Genomic DNA, 22,599 nt, shown 5'->3' on the forward strand with positions numbered 1-22,599 from the left:
AAGTTTCAAGTCTCTAGTGCTTACGGTTTGGTCTGCACGATCAGTTTTAGCGGAGAAAAAAAATTAAAATAATTAAAAACCCTACAACTACAATAGGGTTTCAGCACTATGTACTGGAACCCCTAATAAAAAACATTTTCTGATACAACCAGATGTGTCAATAAACTCTTCGCTGATTGGCTTGGGCAACAACTAATCACGTGAATTTTCGCATTTGCGCCAATTTGCATTGACTTTGCATGTAATCTACTCACACAAATAATTACATTTGCTTTTGGTGTGAACATATTTACATGAATTTTACATCTCCTAAAAAGACAAAAGCTTGTTTTAGTACAACAATCTAACTTATAGTGTATGTAGATTCATTCAATTTTTGACATTTGTCTGAATTTGTCTCCGATATGTGAGTACTTCAACAATTTGATGAATATCGTGCTGTTGCTTTTTTTTTTTTTTTTTACAAAATAAATAACAGATGATGTTTGAGGCACTTTCAAGACCATAGTTTATTCATGATAATAAGAAAGTATATACATTGGGGTCCCTTTATATTGAGTCCTAAAGCTACACACATGATTTTAATTTTCTTCCACTCTGTGACACTTTTCTGACACTTCAAAAATCCCGTCTTAAGTCAACGCTTCCAAACAATTGGAGGATTTCCCAGACCATCGCTACATACAATTAACTATTGTGAAGCAAGCATTTGCCATCGTGAAAGAAACAAAGAGCAAAACAAAAGCATGTTGATTTTTAAATTATTGCTATAAAACCGAATAAAAATCAACAGGATGACAATAAACAAACATTGAAATATGATGACTGAACAAAGGCTTTCGCAACATATCTTCATAGTGTAAAAAACTAAATTAAGACATGCTTGTGCTAGCGTTTACATGCCAGGCAAAAATAAAGACTGATACAGAGTTTGCTCATATGGTACGCAGCATGAATACATAAGAAACTATATACAGATTAAACTAGATCCTGACAAAATGCCAATCCATCCTACCGCCCAATCAGCTAATGATAATAAAATACTATCAAAAATATACTGACTCGAGAAAATGGAGGAATCTGCTTTTACATATAAAAGTCACATTTTAGGTTATGATTTCTTTTTAATCCCATGCTTTTTTAGAGATGAGAGCACATGAAATGAAAATGACATTCAAAACTCCCTTCAAATCTTGAAGACTTTTGCAAACTTGTATTTATCAGTGGAAAAAGATCTAAAGAAAATGAAGCTGTATGCCACACATATTTATTTTCAGAAAGGGCATCTAGAACTCTTGCGGTTCTCGAATTTAGTTTCTGGTAGGCATATTCAAAGGGTATGAGGCCTCTGAGGAACAACCAATTTCTGAATCTAGCTCCATTAATGCCACGTCACAAAGAGCTACAGTACATACTGCACCTTGAGAGCTATGCATCCTGTAACCTCAGGCACATAAAAGGACATTTTAAATCAATCTCTAAGTAACAACAGAAATCTCATGAGGAATCACCACAATAAATGTGTGAAGAGGTAGAGTTTGAAGTTGTGGGGTGTTCATGGAGAGAACTGGAGGGAATGGTAATTAATGGATTAAAAAAAAAAAAAAACAGAAATTCCTTATAATACACCCATTAAATATTAGACAGGTCATCTAACAGCTTAAAATTTCCTTAAAGGAGTAGTTCACTTTCAGAACAAAAATTTACAGATAATGTACTCACCCCCTTGTCATCCAAGATGTTCATGTCTTTCTTTCTATAGTTGTAAAGAAATTGTTTTTTGAGGAAAAAGTTCAGGATTTCTCTCCATATAATGGACTTCTATGGTGCCCCCGAGTTTGAACTTCCAAAATGCAGTTTAAATGCAGCTTCAAAGGGCTCTAATTGATCCCAGCCGAGGAAGAAGGGTCTTATCTAGCGAAACGATCGCTTATTTTCTAAAAACATTTACAATAGATATACTTTTTCATCTCTAAACAGAGTACACACAAAGCTAGACAAGACGAGCATTTGAGGTTAAAAAGTATATGAATTGTAATTTTTTTTTTTTTTTTTTTAGAAAATAACCAATCATTTTGCTAGATAAGACCCTTCTTTCCTCGCCTGTGATCGTTTAGAGCCATTTGAAGCTGCATTTTGGAAGTTCAAACTCTGGGGCACCATAGAAGTCCATTATATGGAGAGAAATCCTAAAATGTTTTCCTCAAAAAACCTAATTTCCTTACGACTGAAGAAAGAAAGACATGAACATCTTGGATGACAAGGGGGTGAGTACATTATCTGTACATTTTTGTTCTGAAAGTGAACTACTCCTTTAAATTTGCATTTACTAGCAATCAAAATTCAGTTTGATTCCTTTGTTTCAATAGTGTGAATGTGACACACTTGCCACAAACTACTAATCGGTTAACACGACAGGATTGATAACCTTTTTGGTTTCTTCTCAGGCTCAATTATTAGTGTGAAAACAAATATGGTACACAGCAGGGTACTTTATTTTTGTTGAGCATCTGTTGAGTCGTACCATACTCAGATGAGTCAATTCCAATTAAATGTAGGAAAACTGTTGACAAAAGATGGAAAAACTAAATCCTTGCCTAATTTTCCAATTGTAAAATCCGTTTCCCAACACAGATGCCTAGACATGAAAAGAATAAAATAGAGCCGATGCAAATGGTAAACGTTTCAACAGTCTACGGTGAGAAGGTACCCAACTGCATTCAACTGAATAAACAATTCAAGAAGGACAAAATAAACTGGTCCCCTTATCAAACAAAAGAGAAACCCGATCATCTTGCAGAGAGAGTAGCGAGGAAGAAATATCTACAAGGAAAGACTCACACTAGGTCAATTCTCAAAGCTGATTTTACCAGTCCAACCGTTTTACATTTTATCACACGTCCATCAAAACTGAACCTGCTTCATTTGGTGAAGGCGGCCACCACAGCCCACAGCAGCTCATTGGTGTTGTTCTTCATGCTCTCGCCCTCAGGCTCCAGGTCCAGCAGTTGCCGTACTCTCTTCATGGCCAGATCGTACTGGTCATCCAGCAGCGGGGCGAACGCGTTCTCTAGTACGTCAGAGGAATGGGCGAGGAATATAAGGGCCAGAATACGCTTGTCCATTCGGTGAGGGTCGTTCACCCACTTGTCCAGCACGGCCTCCTGCACCTTCTTAATAAGGCGCTGCTTAATATTATTATTGGTAAGCGGGTGTGTAGTCATGTCGAACAGAAGAAAGTTTTGTTTCTCGGTGGTGAGGACGCCCTTCTCTACGAGGTTCTTAGCCAGGCGCTCTCTGACGTTACGGAGCTGATAGTGAAGCTTCAATGGGTTCCATGTCTCACCTGCAAATGACAAGCAGTTTAAGAACCAAACATCTACTTATTTGACAAGGACAGAGATTTAACTAATCAAAAAAAAATATTAATAAAACAAAGCCGTTTGAACAGCGCTCTTCACTTATTATTTTATTTTGGTACCATGACCGCACTTACAAAACAGGCTTCTTTTTAGCGTTTATTTTACATTAATAACCAATAGGTTAAAACACGTGATGTTTTATCAGCTAATTTAATGGTGATTAATATAAAATAAAGCTAAAAACTCTGTTTTGTCAGTGTTGCATAGTCTCATATAGCCTACTGAGAAATAAAGTTTAATAAATGCAAAACAATGCATCCAGCATATAAACAGGTGTCCTGGTTGAATTTGGGGGCGGGGCCACAAATCCGTGAGAGCAGTTTACAAACTGTGGGAACGGATTGCGAAAGCGTGCGCACGGATTATGATTTTGTGGGTACGGATTCAAAATCTGAGCGCACGGTTTGTTAATCCGTGGGCACGAATTGTTAAACTGAGGGAACAGTTTAAGAATTCGTGAGAACGGTTTATAAACTGAGGGAACGAATTGCAAAACCGTCCCCACGGATTAATTATTTTTCTTCTACAGGTGACGTAAGGGGCTCCGTACTGTTCAAACGGCTTTGTTTTATATAATATTTTTCAAAATATAAAATTACCTGAATTAAAAAAAAAACGAGTTTTGGAGAGGAGAAGGTAAAAAGTAATGTAGCCTAATATATTCCATATTTAATAATTACAGCATGCATCTAACTCTGAGTAAAAAGATTATCATAAAATCACCAAAATTAGTCTGCATGTTAAGAATGAACAAACACATTTGTGCACTCATTTATTTAGCCTATAAATTAAAATAATAATTACTATTTTAAGTATTATGACGTAAACAGCTTATACTGTTTCTACTGATCGGGGCCACAAATCCGTGAGTACAGTTTAAAACCCGTGGGAACGGATTGCTAAAGCGTGCGCACGGATTATGAATTTGTCGGTACGGATTCAAAATCCGAGGGTACGGTTTACAAAATCTGAGCGCACGGATTGGAAATTCGTGGGTACGGTTTGTTAATCCGTGGGCACGATTTATTAAACCGAGGGAACAGTTTAAGAATTCGTGGGTACGGTTTATAAACTGAGGGAACGAATTGCAAAACCGTCCCCACGGATTAATTATTTTTCTTCTACAGGTGACGTAAGGGGCTCCGTATAAGGGGCTCCGTAGTAAAATTACCTGAATTAAAAAAAAAAAAAAAACAAGTTTTGGAGAGGAGAGGGTAAAAAGCAATACAAAACAAATAATGTACAGGTTATGTTGCCATTCCTTTGCTCTCAAACTAAATGCAATGTAATAATAGGCCTTATTTAATAATAACATTAATAGTGCAGCATGCATCTAACTACAGGTGACGTAAGGGGCTCCGTAGGTTTCAGCACTATGTACTGGAACCCCTAATAAAAAACATTTTCTTATACAACCAGATGTGTCAATAAACTCTTCGCTGATTGGCTTGGGCAACAACTAATCATGTGAATTTTCGCATTTGCGCCAATTTGCATTGACTTTGCATGTAATCTACTCACACAAATAATTACATTTGCTTTTGGTTTGAACACATTTACATGAATTTTACGTCTCCTAAAAAGACAAAAGCTTGTTTTAGTACAACAATCCAACTTATAGTGTATGTAGATTCATTCAATTTTTGACATTTTTCTGAATTTGTCTCCGACATGTGAGAAATTAAAAGAAAAGTACTTCAACAATTTGATGAATATCGTGCTGTTGCTTTTTTTTTTTTACAAAATAAATAACAGATGATGTTTGAGGCACTTTCAAGACCATAGTTTATTCATGATAATAAGAAAGTATATACATTGGGGTCCCTTTATATTGAGTCCTAAAGCTACACACATGATTTTAATTTTCTTCCACTCTGAGACACTTTTCTGACACTTCAAAAATCCCGTCTTAAGTCAACGCTTCCAAACAATTGGAGGATTTCCCAGACCATCGCTACATACAATTAACTATTGTGAAGCAAGCATTTGCCATCGTGAAAGAAACAAAGAGCAAAACAAAAGCATGTTGATTTTTAAATTATTGCTATAAAACCGAATAAAAATCAACAGGATGACAATAAACAAACATTGAAATATGATGACTGAACAAAGGCTTTCGCAACATATCTTCATAGTGTAAAAAACTAAATTAAGACATGCTTGTGCTAGCGTTTACATGCCAGGCAAAAATAAAGACTGATACAGAGTTTGCTCATATGGTACGCAGCATGAATACATAAGAAACTATATACAGATTAAACTAGATCCAGACAAAATGCCAATCCATCCTACCGCCAATCAGCTAATGATAATAAAATACTATCAAAAATATACTGACTCGAGAAAATGGAGGAATCTGCTTTTACATATAAAAGTCACATTTTAGGTTATGATTTCTTTTTAATCCCATGCTTTTTTAGAGATGAGAGCACATGAAATGAAAATGACATTCAAAACTCCCTTCAAATCTTGAAGACTTTTGCAAACTTGTATTTATCAGTGGAAAAAGATCTAAAGAAAATGAAGCTGTATGCCACACATATTTATTTTCAGAAAGGGCATCTAGAACTCTTGCAGTTCTCGAATTTAGTTTCTGGTAGGCATATTCAAAGGGTATGAGGCCTCTGAGGAACAACCAATTTCTGAATCTAGCTCCATTAATGCCACGTCACAAAGAGCTACAGTACATACTGCACCTTGAGAGCTATGCATCCTGTAACCTCAGGCACATAAAAGGACATTTTAAATCAATCTCTAAGTAACAACAGAAATCTCATGAGGAATCACCACAATAAATGTGTGAAGAGGTAGAGTTTGAAGTTGTGGGGTGTTCATGGAGAGAACTGGAGGGAATGGTAATTAATGGATTAAAAAAAAAAAAAAAAAAAACAGAAATTCCTTATAATACACCCATTAAATATTAGACAGGTCATCTAACAGCTTAAAATTTCCTTAAAGGAGTATTTCACTTTCAGAACAAAAATTTACGGATAATGTACTCACCCCCTTGTCATCCAAGATGTTCATGTCTTTCTTTCTTTAGTTGTAAAGAAATTGTTTTTTGAGGAAAAAGTTCAGGATTTCTCTCCATATAATGGACTTTTATGGTGCCCCTGAGTTTGAACTTCCAAAATGCAGTTTAAATGCAGCTTCAAAGGGCTCTAAATGATCCCAGCTGAGGAAGAAGGGTCTTATCTAGCGAAACGATCGCTTATTTTCTAAAAACATTTACAATAGATATAGTTTTTCATTTCTAAACAGAGTACACCCAAAGCTAGACAAGACGAGCATTTGAGGTTAAAAAGTATATGAATTGTAATTTATTTATTTATTTTTAGAAAATAACCAATCATTTTGCTAGATAAGACCCTTCTTTCCTCGGCTGTGACGTTTAGAGCCATTTGAAGCTGCATTTTGGAAGTTCAAACTCTGGGGCACCATAGAAGTCCATTATATGGAGAGAAATCCTGAAATGTTTTCCTCAGAAAGCAGAATTTCCTTACGACTGAAGAAAGAAAGACATGAACATCTTGGATGACAAGGGGGTGAGTACATAATCTGCAAATTTTTGTTCTGAAAGTGAACTACTCCTTTAAATTTGCATTTACTAGCAATCAAAATTCAGTTTGATTCCTTTGTTTCAATAGTGTGAATGTGACACACTTGCCACAAACTACTAATCGGTTAACACGACAGGATTGAGAACCTTTTTGGTTTCTTCTCAGGCTCAATTATTAGTGTGAAAACAAATATGGTACACAGCAGGGTACTTTATTTTTGTTGAGCATCTGTTGAGTCGTACCATACTCAGATGAGTCAATTCCAATTAAATGTAGGAAAACTGTTGACAAAAGATGGAAAAACTAAATCCTTGCCTAATTTTCCAATTGTAAAATCCGTTTCCCAACACAGATGCCTAGACATGAAAAGAATAAAATAGAGCCGATGCAAATGGTAAACGTTTCAACAGTCTACGGTGAGAAGGTACCCAACTGCATTCAACTGAATAAACAATTCAAGAAGGACAACATAAACTGGTCCCCTTATCAAAAAAAAAGAGAAACCCAATCATCTTGCAGAGAGAGTAGCGAGGAAGAAATATCTACAAGGAAAGACTTACACTAGGTCAATTCTCAAAGCTGATTTTACCAGTCCAACCGTTTTACATTTTATCACACGTCCATCAAAACTGAACCTGCTTCATTTGGTGAAGGCGGCCACCACAGCCCACAGCAGCTCATTGGTGTTGTTCTTCATGCTCTCGCCCTCAGGCTCCAGGTCCAGCAGTTGCCGTACTCTCTTCATGGCCAGATCGTACTGGTCATCCAGCAGCGGGGCGAACGCGTTCTCTAGTACGTCAGAGGAATGGGCGAGGAATATAAGGGCCAGAATACGCTTGTCCATTCGGTGAGGGTCGTTCACCCACTTGTCCAGCACGGCCTCCTGCACCTTCTTAATAAGGCGCTGCTTAATATTATTATTGGTAAGCGGGTGTGTAGTCATGTCGAACAGAAGAAAGTTTTGTTTCTCGGTGGTGAGGACGCCCTTCTCTACGAGGTTCTTAGCCAGGCGCTCTCTGACGTTACGGAGCTGATAGTGAAGCTTCAATGGGTTCCATGTCTCACCTGCAAATGACAAGCAGTTTAAGAACCAAACATCTACTTATTTGACAAGGACAGAGATTTAACTAATCATAGTATTTCATGATCTGTTTGTGACTGTAATAAATGTTTTTTTGTTTTGTTTTTTCGTGAAGATGTGATATATGATGATTTGTTTCCCCGCAAAATGGTTAAAAGCATCTAGAAAATAATAAAAACTGAGAGAAAAGCACCGGAACAGGTGTTAAAAAGTCAGGCATAGGATGTACGGCTCCCATAAGGGCTGTATGTTTGTGGCATTTTGCTGTGAAGGACAGAGACTGAATTGAACAAATTATGCCTGAATGCATCTTGTGCGGTTGTTGCCTACATTTAAATCAGAAATGTAAATAAAAGAACATTTCATAACTTTTCAGACAAAAGCAGAACAAGGTAAGGTCAGAAGAAAGGGGAGTGCATTCCTTGAAATAGGTCCTGCTGTTCTTGAAAATCGCTGGACTGCTGTGATGAATCTATAATAAACTTATATTGATTGTTATTATAAATAACTAAAAATAAATAAACAAAATAATTATAATTATAATAATAAATTAAGGGCTGCACAATTACCAATGACTTTGCGCTAATTTGAGTATATTTATGTTCATGAATGTTGATTAATGTACACTGTCCCTTTTTGTGAAATAAATTAATATTTAAATAAAAATATAGTTGATATCAATAAGATTAAGAATTATGGCAGATAACTGATAATTGACCAATATGATAACACAACATTGCTACGCCTAAAAATAAAATAAAATAAAATGTATTAAAAAAATAAACTAAGGGTTGTACAATTATTAAATATCTAGTTGATATCAATAAGATCGCAGATTTAAAATTATGGTAGATAGTTGACAACAGTGGCCAATTAATAATTCTACATTGCTATGTCTAAAAAAATAAAATAATAAAATAAAACAGAATAATAAATGAAGGGTTGCACAATTATTAAATATCTAGTTGATATCAATAGGCTAGCATATTTAAATTATGGCAGATACCTGAAAATTGACAATTGATAATTGGCCAATTAATAATTCTACATTGTTATGCCTAAAAAAAATAATTTATATTTATATTATAATAAAATAAAATAAAAATAGTTAAAATAATAAATTAAGGGTTGTACAATTATTAAATATGTAGTTGATATTAATAAGATAGCAGATTTAAACTATGGCAGATAAATGATAATTAACAAATAATTCCACATTGCTTTGCCTAATAATAAAATAAAACAAAATAAAATACCAAGAAAAACTTTGTATCTTTTTGAATGAGATTTGCTAAAGATTGCATTTAACTGTGTCATTAAATTGTTAATGCTTTTAATGATGTTATTCACTTAACTTTAAGTGAGCATTAGACGACAGGAAAGATATCTAAATTTCAAGGCAAATAAAAGATCATGCACCAATAAATATAATAAAATATAATATACATTTTAAATCAGTTCTAAATACTTTGAGAATAAAGTTGAGATGTTTTTTAGAATAGTCGAAATACTTCGTGAATAAAGTCAAAATACTTTGAGAATAGTCGAAATACTTGGAGAATAAAATCGAGACGACAGGAAAGATATCTAAATTTCAAGGCAAATAAATGATCATGCACCAATAAATATAATAAAATATAATTTTTTTTTAAATCAGTTCTATATGCATCACTATGATAGTTTTCAGGTAAAAACCTTTATAGTGTAGTCTCATTTATTGATAGCTGCTCCTACCAGATTACTACATTATTAATAGTTTCCATAGGCTTTCTTCAAGATTTGGCAGCTTGCAGTCTTTCAAAAGTTGCTGTCATTAATTTTGAATGCAGAAGTCATGCTAGAGTCCCTTGAGCGAGTACCACCAGCTCAGTTGGTCGGCCCCTGCGCTGAAGTAGAGAAGCACAGACATCTCAGGATCAAAGCAGACTGTGGTAGAGCATTTGCTAGTCCTCATCCATCAGTAATTTATGGCTCTGATCTAATTCTGAGCACATTTTATACACTCTCTAAATGAGGACGGCAGCTCCTTCTTGCAGACGCTTTGATCTCACCCTTTGACCCTTTGGCTCTCCATACTGAGACATTTCCAACTGAGCTCACAGCCACAGTAGGTAGCAGAAATCTCTCTCAAAATCCGCACTTTGGGCCGAAGTGCAGCAGGCACAGTACATTTAGAAGGTAGCAATGGGTAAAGTGATTCAGTTCAACACAATTTGATGTAATCAAATTACACTACAATTTAAAAGATCAGGGTCAGTAAGATTTTTTCCTGGACAGAATTAATGCTTTTATTTAGCAAGGACGCATGGAATTAATCAAAAGTGACAGTAAAGACTTTTATAATGTTACAAAAGATTATAACTGCAAATAAATGCTGTTCTTTTCAACATTCGATTTATCAAAAAAATCCAGAATTTTTTTTATCAAGGTTTCCACAAAAATAATAAATAGTTTTCAACATTTATAGTAATACATTTTTTTTTCTTGAGCAGCAAATCATGTGACAATGATACGTCGGTGAGAATAAAGTCGTAATATTTCAAGAATAAAGTCAAAATTATAAAAATAGACTTCAAATTACGAGTAAAGTCGAAATGCGTCAAGAATAAAGTCAAAATGCTTCGAGAATAAAGTAGAAATGTTTCGAGAATAAAGTTCAAGTGTTTTGAGAATAGTCAAAATACTTTGAGAATAAAGTCGAGATGTTTCGAGAATAAAGTTCAAGTGTTTTGAGAATAAAGTCAAAATACTTTGAGAATAAAGTAGAAATGTTTCGAGAATAAAGTTCAAGTGTTTTGAGAATAGTCAAAATACTTTGAGAATAAAGTCGAGATGTTTCGAGAATAAAGTTCAAGTGTTTTGAGAATAAAGTCAAAATACTTTAAGAATAAAGTAGAAATGTTTCGAGAATAAAGTTCAAGTGTTTTGAGAATAAAGTCGAGATGTTTCGAGAATAAAATCGAGATGTTTTGAGAATAAAGTAGAAATGTTTCGAGAATAAAGTTCAAGTGTTTTGAGAATAAAGTCAAAATACTTTGAGAATAAAGTAGAAATGTTTCGAGAATAAAGTTCAAGTGTTTTGAGAATAAAGTCAAAATACTTTGAGAATAAAGTCAAAATATTTTACGAAGTCAAAATACTTGGAGAATAAAATCGAGATGTTTCGAAAATAAAGTCAAAATACTTGGAGAATAAAGTCAAAATATTTTAAGAAGTCAAAATACTTTGAGAATAAAGTCTAAATGTTTTGTGAATAAAGTCAAAATACTTAGAGAATAAAAAAAGTTCAAATTCAAAATACTCTGAGAATAGTCAAAATACTTTGAGAATAGTCGAAATACTTTGAGAATAGTCGAAATACTTTGAGAATAGTCGAAATACTTCACGAATAAAGTCGAGATATTTTGAGAATAAAGTCAAAATATTTCTAGAATAAAGTCAAAATACTTCGAGAATAAAGTCGAGATGTTTTGAGAATAAAGTTGAAATGTTTTGAGAAAAAAGCCAAAATACTTCGAGAATAAAGTCGAAATGTTTGGAGAATAAAGTTGAAATGTTTTGAGAAAAAAGCCAAAATAGTTCGAGAATAAAGTCGAGATGTTTTGAGAATAAAGTTGAAATGTTTTGAGAAAAAAGCCAAAATAGTTCGAGAATGAAGTCGAAATGTTTTGAGAAAAAGGCCAAAATACTTTGAGAATAAAGCCGAAATGTTTGGAGAATAAAGTTGAAATGTTTTGAGAAAAAAGCCAAAATAGTTCGAGAATAAAGTCGAAATGTTTTGAGAATAAAGTTGAAATGTTTTGAGAAAAAAGCCAAAATAGTTCGAGAATAAAGTCGAAATGTTTTGAGAATAAAGTTGAAATGTTTTGAGAAAAAAGCCAAAATAGTTCGAGAATAAAGTCGAGATGTTTTGAGAATAAAGTTGAAATGTTTTGAGAAAAAAGCCAAAATAGTTCGAGAATAAAGTCGAGATGTTTTGAGAATAAAGTTGAAATGTTTTGAGAAAAAAGCCAAAATACTTCGAGAATAAAGTCGAAATGTTTTGAGAAAAAAGCCAAAATACTTTGAGAATAAAGTCGAAATGTTTGGAGAATAAAGTTGAAATGTTTTGAGAAAAAAGCCAAAATACTTTGAGAATAAAGTCGAAATGTTTGGAGAATAAAGTTGAAATGTTTTGAGAAAAAAGCCAAAATAGTTCGAGAATAAAGTCGAAATGTTTTGAGAATAAAGTTGAAATGTTTTGAGAAAAAAGCCAAAATAGTTCGAGAATAAAGTCGAAATGTTTTGAGAAAAAAGCCAAAATAGTTCGAGAATAAAGTCGAGATGTTTTGAGAATAAAGTTGAAATGTTTTGAGAAAAAAGCCAAAATAGTTTGAGAATAAAGTCGAGATGTTTGGAGAATAAAGTTGAAATGTTTTGAGAAAAAAGCCAAAATACTTCGAGAATAAAGTCTAAATGTTTGGAGAATAAAGTTGAAATGTTTTGAGAAAAAAGCCAAAATACTTCGAGAATAAAGTCGAAATGTTTGGAGAATAAAGTTGAAATGTTTTGAGAATAAAGTTGAGATGTTTAAAAAAAATAAAGTCAAAATTACACAAATTAATTCATAGCAATTACAAGATTAAAGTTTAATATTTTGAAAGTAAATCTGTCAGTTTTATCTCTTAGCATTTTTACTTTATTTTTGTAGTATTTTGACTTTATTCTCAAAATATTACAACTTCAATCTTGTAATCTTAAATTTTTTTGTTTTTAAAAGTGGTACTAAAACGGCATCGTACACTAAAGACTGGAGCAATGGCTCCTGAAAACTCAGCTTTGCCATCACAGAAATAAATTACATTTTAAAATACATTAAAAGTAAGGTATTGAGGTAATCAGAATAAATAATTTCAAGCTTGAGGAACTCAAATGATCTGTGCAAAACTCACCACTGAGTAACTCTATCCAGCTCTGTACGGTTTCAGGCGGTTGAGTGTCTTTTATGTGTTTCAGAGCCTCATCCAACAGCACATCCCCTGTTGGCGCATCAGACTTACATATAACCTAAAAAAAAAAAAATAGACAAGAAAAGTGTCACTGAACTCATTAAAACACTCAAATGCACAGAGCACCACTTACATCAAGGTACTAACTCAAGAGGATAAAATCGTGTGAAGGAGATGAACAGTTTTACTTCATACATTAAATGTAATGCATTTTCCAGGGATACATCTCAGCTCGGTTTAATAATAAAAATTCTCACTTACAACAGCCAACACCAACCGCAACCGCAAAAACTGGCCTCCTGACACACAATTAAAATCAAAGAGCTCCCTCTTGTGGTAGAAAGTGTTCTATGCCATTGTAAAAGTACATTGCACTGACACCAGAGTGTCACATTTTACAAGCACATAAAGAATATATCTTCGGAATTTGTTAAGTCCAGTAATGCTTGTAGAAACCTCTACCATCAATACGGTCCTTGTAATCTTACTGTGTCTGAAATGTTAGATGACGTTCAAAAACATGTCACCATACGATGAAAGTATTTTTTATGTTCCACTGAAGAATGAAAGTCATAAAGGTTTGAAATGACATGAGGGTGAGTAAATGATGACAACATTTTTATTTTTGTGTGAACTATCCCTTTAAATGCTTGTAGTACTGAGGAAGGGATACAAAACAGGAAGCCTCTCCCTATCACATGATCTTTTTCTAGAGCACTGAACGGTTCGTCTATACCTTCCGGGCAAGCAGGCTTTTCCTCCTCATGCCACAGGCCTCCAGCTGCAGTCTTCCTCGTAACGCCAGCTCAATGAGCATGCAGCCCCGCAGGCCTGATGAAATGCAGTCATTCCAGAAGGAGGTGTAGCCCTTGCACAAAAACAACATGAAGTCAGTATACATGCCCCATGAGTTCAGAGTAACTAAAACTTCCTAATGTTTAGTGAACAAAGAGAAATGTTCAAACACAGATTACAAATGACTTAAAATGATAAACACTGCTAATATGGAGTCTGGTTGTTTTGTGAAAAGACCAAAGGATCACACAAGGATCTAATTTAGGTCAGCACAAATAAGAAACTAACCCCACCCCAAAAAAGCAACACGCATGGGGTAGATACACTAGCAGTCAAAAGTTTTTGAATAGTATGATTTTTGATTGTTATAATTTTTTTTAACGAAGTCTCTTCTGCGTACTACTAAGCCTGCATTTATTTGATCCAAAGTACAGCAAAAACAATAAAAATTGTGAAAAAGTTTTGCTATTTAAAATAGCAGTTTTCTATTTGAATATCGTTTAAAATGTAACTTATTTTTTTTTTCAAGTCTTTTTGTTTTTAGCATCATTACTCTAGTCTTCAGTGTCACATGATCCTTCAGAAATCATTCTAATATTCTGATTTGCTTTAAATATATATATTATTATTATTATTATTATTATGTTGAAAACAGCTGAGTAGAACTTTTTCAGGTTTCTTCGATGAATAGAAAGTTCAGAAGAATAGCATTTATCTAAAATTGGAATCTTTTTTAAAATTATAAATGTCTTTATCTTCTTTTTAATTAATTTAAAGCATCCTTGCTAAATAAAAGTAATCATTTTTTAAATTTCCTTCGCCCATATATATATATATATATAATCTGACTCCAAGATTTTGAATGGTATAGTATATAATATTACAAAAGCTTTTTATTTCAGATAAATGCTGATCTTTGGATCCTTCTACTCAAAGAATCCTGTCTATTCAACTGCTTTAAATGTTGATAATGACAATAATAATAATAAAAAACGATAAAAAAGGATGATTTTTAAAGAATCATGTGACACTGAAGACTTGAGAAATTGAAAATTTAGCCTTGTTCACAGGAATAAATTACATTTTAAAATATATTCAAATAGAAATCAGTTATTTTAAATAGTAAAATTATATTTTACATTATTACTTATTTCGCTGTATTTTGGATCAAATAAATCTTTGTGAGCAGAAGAGAATTCTTCAAAAAAAATTACAAATCTTACTGTTCAAAAACTTTTGACTGGTAGTGTATTTATTCATTAATAATCAAAGTCTGAAATGCCACCAACATAAATGTGTATTATATTTAATTTTAAACAGCATAACAGAATAACATGGGCATTTGCTTTATGATAAAACTGCACAGATAAAATGGATGGCTGTTAAAACTCTAGCTAACTTAGTCTAATTAGTTGAGGAAAAAATGTATTCTACAAACTAGAAATAAATAGGCAAAACAATATTAATATTATCAATATTATAATAACAATAATTTGTTTTGTCACACAATGTGTGTTGGACTAATACATTTCTCCGTGACTACTGCATTTTGTAATTCAGTACATTTCTCCTTCTGTTATTCCTGTGGGGTGTGTGTGGCCTGAACAGAATTCATGAATTAGAATTGTGAATTTTTACCCAACGCTGTTTGTGCAGCTCTATCTGCAGTGTCATGGTTAGCAGTGGATAAAGTGAGCAATGGATCTCTTCCGTATTAACAAGGCCTGCTTTGTGAAGGTCCAGTCTCCTGTCCCAGAGGCCACTACTGGGAAACAACAGGCCTCTTTCAAGGCACTGGCAAAACAGGCAACGGTCCGCACGAGAACTGGAGCACATGCAAAAGCCCAGAGTGACAGAAGCACAATGTTTTATCAGAGCTTTATGTTTTTCTGTGTTCTCAATGACCTGTATCATGGCAGTTCATCTTGAACTATCATGCTCATTTAAATACAGGAAGCATCTGGATTTTGATTCTGAATGCGTAAAACAAACAAAAAAACAGCTGTAGGTTCTAAAAACAAATGTTCAAAACACAAATCACATCTAACTTTGCCAAATCCTTTGATGACAATTTTCATTTTTTCAGTTACCTCACAAAATTGTGATTTGATTTGGCAAAGTTAAATGTGATTTGTTTTAAACTGTTTTTATCAAACCACATCACTTGAAGCAGTTTTTTTCCCCAACAGAACTTAAAATTACTATCAAATGTCAAAGCTGCTTTTTCATACAACAAAACTGCATGATTATTAAAGGATTAGTTCACTCCTGAAATAAAATTTACTAATCATTTACTCACATATACATATATATATATCAGGGTTTCTACAGATATGATCAAGTGAAATGTAAGACTTTTTAAGACCTTTTTAAGACCAAAACCTGTAATGGAAATACACATTATATTACATAAATACAGTATATGTAATATTTAATGTGTTTAATGTACAACGAAAACTAAATTTCAAAACAAAAATGTCATTAATGATATTTATTTTCATATCAACAGACAATCTTCCACACAAAAATATTTTTATAAGCAATATTTTCATTAGTGTTTAACTTTTACATACCGTACTTAAATCAGCATTTTTTTTATTTACTTTTATAAAGGCCTTTTTTTTTACTTTTTAAATGTATGCATCACCTTTCATTTCAAATGATTACAATTCAACAAATTCTACAGGGCTGTTACCAGGCAGATTAAATAATTTACACTGCAAAATTACAAGTCCAATAAATAATATATAAGATTAAAGTTTTAAATACATTTATGAATTTACAAACAAGAAATGATTGGGGGAATCTTCGTTCTGTCCAATTGTGTGATCGTGTAGAGCCTTTTGAAGCTGCACTGAAACTGCAATTTGGACCTTCAACCCGTTTGTCACCATTGAAGTCCACTATATGAAAAAAAAAATCTGAAATGTTTTCCTCGAAAACCATAATTTCTTTCTGACTGAAGAAAGAAAGACATAAACATCTTCGATGACATGGGGGTGAGTAAATGATCAGGAAATGTTAATTTAGCAGTGAACAAATCCTTTAAGCAGCACAACTGTTTTCAATATTCTTAATAATACATGTTTCTTGAGCACCAAATAAGCATATTACAACCTTTCTGATCAAATAAATGCTGCCTTGGAAAGAAGAGAAAAGATTCAGTGCCGTGTCTTTAAAAAAAAAATAAGTTATTAAAACGAATAAATACAGCTGAAGAACAGCATTCAAGCTCAAAGTCTGTCACAGTTTTCTTGTTGACATTGTGGGCAAGCCCTCTGTCATGGGAGTAAACTAGATACTTGAGCTCTGACAACAGCTTAAGAGCTCACTAAGAGCTGACACGCAGGCAGACAATCACTATAATGGTTCAGCAGGCAAATGCGGCTGTATTTAACATGGTGGCACAGTCAGAACTGTTGGAGCAGATGCAAAATAGAGGCTCTTATTTACTTATTTAACAGTAGATCAATGCTGAATGTCATCTTATGATATCTCATCTTTTCTTGTTGGTTTAAATGTGATTAGACATATGCAATCAGGTTTAAAAATGTCAAGGTGTCCAGGTAACATGACCCCGACTGTGTCCTTGTTGCAGTGTAAATACACAAAGACGTACTGCAGAACTACCAAAATGCATTATTTCAATGTAATACGGAAATTACTTTCAGGTCAATTAAAGGAGTAGTTCACTTTCAGAACAAAAATGTACAGATAATGTACTCACCCCCTTGTCATCCAAGATGTTCATGTCTTTCTTTCTTCAGTCGTAAGGAAATTATGTTTTTTGAGGAAAACATTTCAGGATTTCTCTCCATATAATGAACTTCTATGGTGACCCCGAGTTTGAACTTCTAAAATGCAGCTTCAAAGGGCTCTAAACGATCACAGCCGAGGAAAGAAGGGTCTTATCTAGCAAAACAATCGGTTATTTAAAAAAAAAAAAAAAAACATTTTATATACATTTCAACCTCAAATGCTCATCTTGTCTAGCTCTGTGTGTACTCCGTGTAGAGATTAAAAATTATAAAAATTGTAAATGTTTTTAGAAAATAAGCGATAGTTTTGCTAGGTAAGACGCTTCTTCCTCGGCTGGGATCATTTAGAGCCCTTTGAAGCTGCATTTAAACTGCATTTTGGAAGTTCAAACTCAGGGGCACCATAAAAGTCCATTATATGGAGAGAAATCCTGAAATGTTTTCCTTACAACTGAAGAAAGAAAGACATGAAAATCTTGGATAACAAGGGGGTGAGTACATTATCTGTAAATTTTTGTTCTGAAAGTGAACTACTCCTTTAAGGACAATTGCTTTTCTTTCTTTCAATTCTGGGCTAAAATACGACCTACACGCTTTCTGACAGGTTCTGTAAGATCAAGCAACAGAACTAATAGCCAGACTTTAAAGTGTTGACAATGTTTCTGTATATTTTGTGCCAAACCTAAGCATGAGCAAACTGTAATACTGGGACATGTTAAGTTAAGCCATTTATCCTGCTGCTTTCCATGCAGATAAGCAAATCTTGAGTGAGGCCTCTGTATAAGGCTCTACATGATATTCGATGACTAAAAATGCCAGGGATGTAAAACCCAGGATTAAAGACCTTCTGTATTAATGTTCTTGTGCAAGATGGTGCACTGTTGTTAAAAATAAACAGAAAGATATCTACCACCAACAAACTCTACAGCAGTATGACACTTCCACAGTCAATTTAAGATGCTGAATGGATAAACATCTATGACAAGAATGGAAAAAAAAAACTATACAAATCTAAAAGTCAACCCTGTTGTGAATACAAAATATGACAGAATGATTCCAGGTTTGATAGGTTGAAGGTTTCACTTTAAATGCAGAGCATTCCAAAAATTTACTGACAAATAGTGTCTGAACTCCTTAACCTGATATTTTGACATGTATAACACAACCAGAGACTCACTGTTTAAGGTCTGTGGGCAAAGAACCAGCCAAGTAAAACACTTTAAATCTGGCCATTTTTCTGTAAGCTACAATTCATTTTGAATAGTACTGAAAAGCCATTGCTGCTGAGAGTATAACTAAAAGCAGACAGTAATTTGACATGAATGGGCTATAAAGAGACGTGTCTTCAGTAACACTGCCTTGCTGAATGCCTGCTTGACCAAAATGTAGCTACAAAGACCAGACAACGAGGTAGGTACAATTCACTACCTACTATAAACCTTAATTAAGGGTCAGTCAACACAATTACAGCAGACACCTCTCAGCCAAACTGGCTAATTTTAGGCATACTTTCCATCTGATTGTCATGTTATAAGTTAAAGGGATAGTTCACACAGAAATGAAAATTCTGTCATTAATTACTCATCCTTATGTCGTTCCAAACCAGACCTTAGTTCATCTTCAAAACACAAATTAAGATAGTTTTGATGAAATCTGATAATAAACAGCAAGGGTTCTACCACATTCAAGGTCAAGAAAAGTACAAGAACATCAACAAAATAGTCTGTGACCTCTTTTTACAAAGCTACAGCAATACTTTATTCAACAATTCTTCTTCTCCATGTCGCCCTATCGCCATTTTGGAGTACCACAACATCACATGGACTGTTGGTGTTCTTGGTACCTTTCTAGACCTTGAACTAATAGGACTCTTGCTGTCTATGGAGGGTCAGAGAGCTCTTGGATTTCATCAAAAATATCTTACTTTGTGTTCTAAAGACAAACGAAGGTCTTAAAGGTTTGGAACGACATGAGGGTGAGTAATTAATGACAGAACTTTAATTTTCAAGTGAAATATCCCTTTAATTCCCCAAATCCCCTAGTGTCCATTGTGGCATCTATGAGTGTTCTACATGGATTTAGGGAGATAATAATAATTACCCATCAATGACCCATGTATCTCACTTTTTAAACAAATCCTGAATGGTTATAATCAGAATGGAACTCTAGTTTACTACGCACGAAAACAATTGTATGGCCACATTGTTATCACATGGCTTCATCACATCAAGTCAAGTCATTATCTTAAAAATAATCTTTTTTGCTTTTTTTTTTTTTTTTTTTTTGCATAATCCAATTTTGAGTAAAAATGTCAAAACATTTGACAGTCCAAACAAATGAGCAAAAAAAGACATTGCATTGGAAATGGAAATGTAAGTTGAGCATGATTATGTGTGCAGTATTTCACACAGTACGCTCTGTTGTATACTTGTGCAGTAGGTCAGTTGGTTATTCTAAGCATACTGGAGAAAATGCATATTGTGCATATACAGACTATATACTGCAGAAATAGCAAGAATAGCATGCTATTCTGAAAATAGCCAATGATTTCACACAAAGCAATGGTCCTAGATGACTCCAGCACTAAACATACTGGATATCTTCCTTTTTTAACTGATTTAATTTTAGCAGGGGTTTCAAGAACTGTGTTTAAACAAACTAAAACGCAAACTTCAAAAAAGGTAATCTTTGGATTTGTCTCAAAAGGCTTCTTGTTGTGACAATCTGGATTTACATGCTTCTTAAGAATGTGAACATGTGGGTGAGAAGGACAGTGGTCCCAGTAGGCGATGAATGCATTTTAACTACATACATGCATCTTTTAACTATACATTTGTAACAATATATAAATTAATACTCTTATCAGTTATATATTGTATGTAAAATCATAATACTGATCATGTGGATATGACATGATAATGTCATAGCACCCCAATGTCACACTGCTTACCATATGCTACATGAAACATGCGATATTGTATCAGACAATGCTTTTAAACTATATGTTTCCTAAACTATAATTTGTTGTGACAGTCTGGTCGGCCAAAGAGACAACTTAAAATGCAGTTCAAGGCTACAAGCAAGCTAAAAGCTACATTGCATCACAGCAATCATGTAACGTTAGCTGAATTTAACTCAAAACGCCACCAAATTAAAAACGGGATAAAATAAAATAAAAAACAACCATATTGTTTCCAACTCCTTCCTTCAAAGAGCGTAGTTATCAACTCTACTGGTGATTATGGTAAGTGAAGATGATGGAAAAGGGGCTAAACATCGATTACAGTCAACTACTACCAAAATAAAGCAAAACAACAACAACCTCGCGGTCTTTCAAGCCCAGCAGCAGTACTTCCTCCATTAGGGTCAGTCTGGTTTCCTTGGAATCACCGCTGTCATCGTCGTCCTGCTCGTCTCCGCGGCGGGGCTCGTAGTCCTCGTCGCCGGATCCGCGGTCCCTGTCTGCGGCTGCAGCGCTGCGCGAAGCCTCGGTGCGTCTTTGCACCAGGCCGGAGCTCCGCTGGGTCAAAGTACTCATCTCTCAAACACACTAAAACTAAACCTCCTTCCCAGACAACTCCTGTCTGAGAACAGACTGGCTTATTCAGTCCGATGCATAAATGATTCCCGTTATGAAAAATAGAAATGAAGGTGTTAATCGGGATTTGTTTGGGAGAGGGGCCCCTCGCGATCCCTACCGCGGAGCGTCGCTGATGCCGTCAGCTTTAATATGGCGACCAGCCGCGACGAGAACAGCAGTGGATGTGGCATCTTCTCGACACTCAGGTTGGAGCTCGAAACCTGGGGAGCTACACACCGAGATAGCTTTTTTTGAGCACCAGGGGTATTATAGTTAACTACAACCAAAAGCATAAAAACTATTTTGGTTAGTTGAAATAAAATAAATTATTTAAAAAATCACCTAGGTGCCAAAGCAACATTCTCATTTATTTTTTAAACTGAATTAAGAAAAAAAAATTTTTAAAATAAAATCTATATACAATAAATAAATAAATTTAAATGACAGAAACACAGAAGAAATGACAAATTACTACAAACTAGACTAAAACAAATAAATAAATAAATAAATAAACTAGGAAAAGCTGGGTAACACACTAGGCCATAAATATATTTAATTATTTATAATTTTTTGAGGTTACTTGTACATTTCTTTTAAGCCTATTTTGTTTTTTTCTATAAATGTGCACTTTAAAGAGAAATAACAGACAAAGAATAAAAAAAAATACCTTTTAAAAAATTATTTAAAAAAATTGAACATTAAGATTTTTAATGTTTTTTTATTAGTCTCAGCAAGCCTGCGTTAATTTGATCTAAAGTACAGCACAAAACATTTTAAATAATTGACTATTTATTTAGTTTACTACTGTTTTATATTTGAATATATTTTAAAATGTAATTTATTTCTGATTTCAAAGCTGACTTTTTAGCATCATTACTCCATTCACATGATCCGTCAGAAATCATTCTAATATTCTGATTTGCTGCTCAAAAACAATGTTGAAAACAGCTGAGTAGAATTGTTTCAGGTTTCTTTGATGAATAGAAAGTTTAGAAGAACAGCATTTATGTGAAATAGAAATATTTTGTAATATTGTAAATGTCTTTATCATCACTTTTGATCAATTTAAAGCATCCTATTAAAAAGTATTAATTTATTTTAGATAAATGCTGACCTTTTGATCTTTTATTCATTAAAGAATCCTGAAATAAAGTACTCAATTGTTTAAAATATTGATGATAATAATAATAATAGAACAGAACTGCAAATCTGCATATTAGAATGATTCCTTAAAGACCATGTGATACCGAAGACTGGAGTAATGATGCTGAAAATGTAGCTTTGATCACAGGAATAAATTACATTTAAAATATATCCAGATAGAAAGCAGTTTTTCCAAATAGTAAAAATATTTCACAATATTACTGCTTTTGCTGTATTTTTGATCAAATAAATGCAGACTTGACTTGGTGCGC

At 33.8% G+C, this 22,599-nt stretch overlaps 2 protein-coding genes across 2 annotated transcripts; both read right to left on the reverse strand.

Annotated features, from left to right (window-relative positions):
• Positions 1 to 496: 496 nt before the first annotated feature.
• LOC141334449 (Golgi phosphoprotein 3-like) lies at positions 497 to 6,134 on the reverse strand. Its single transcript, XM_073839524.1, has 2 exons — positions 6,119 to 6,134; positions 497 to 3,346 (listed from the first exon to the last, which is right to left on the reverse strand). Exons 1-2 carry the CDS (start codon positions 6,132 to 6,134, stop codon positions 2,922 to 2,924), a joined length of 441 nt encoding a protein of 146 aa, XP_073695625.1. The 3' UTR covers positions 497 to 2,921.
• On the reverse strand, positions 5,184 to 21,333 carry LOC141334639 (Golgi phosphoprotein 3). Its single transcript, XM_073839801.1, has 4 exons — positions 20,927 to 21,333; positions 13,788 to 13,919; positions 12,995 to 13,109; positions 5,184 to 8,047 (listed from the first exon to the last, which is right to left on the reverse strand). Exons 1-4 carry the CDS (start codon positions 21,140 to 21,142, stop codon positions 7,623 to 7,625), a joined length of 888 nt encoding a protein of 295 aa, XP_073695902.1. The 5' UTR covers positions 21,143 to 21,333; the 3' UTR covers positions 5,184 to 7,622.
• Positions 21,334 to 22,599: the final 1,266 nt, after the last annotated feature.

Source organism: Garra rufa, chromosome 5 (assembly GCF_049309525.1).
Source record: "Garra rufa chromosome 5, GarRuf1.0, whole genome shotgun sequence".
Classification (NCBI taxonomy): Eukaryota; Metazoa; Chordata; class Actinopteri; order Cypriniformes; family Cyprinidae; genus Garra; species Garra rufa.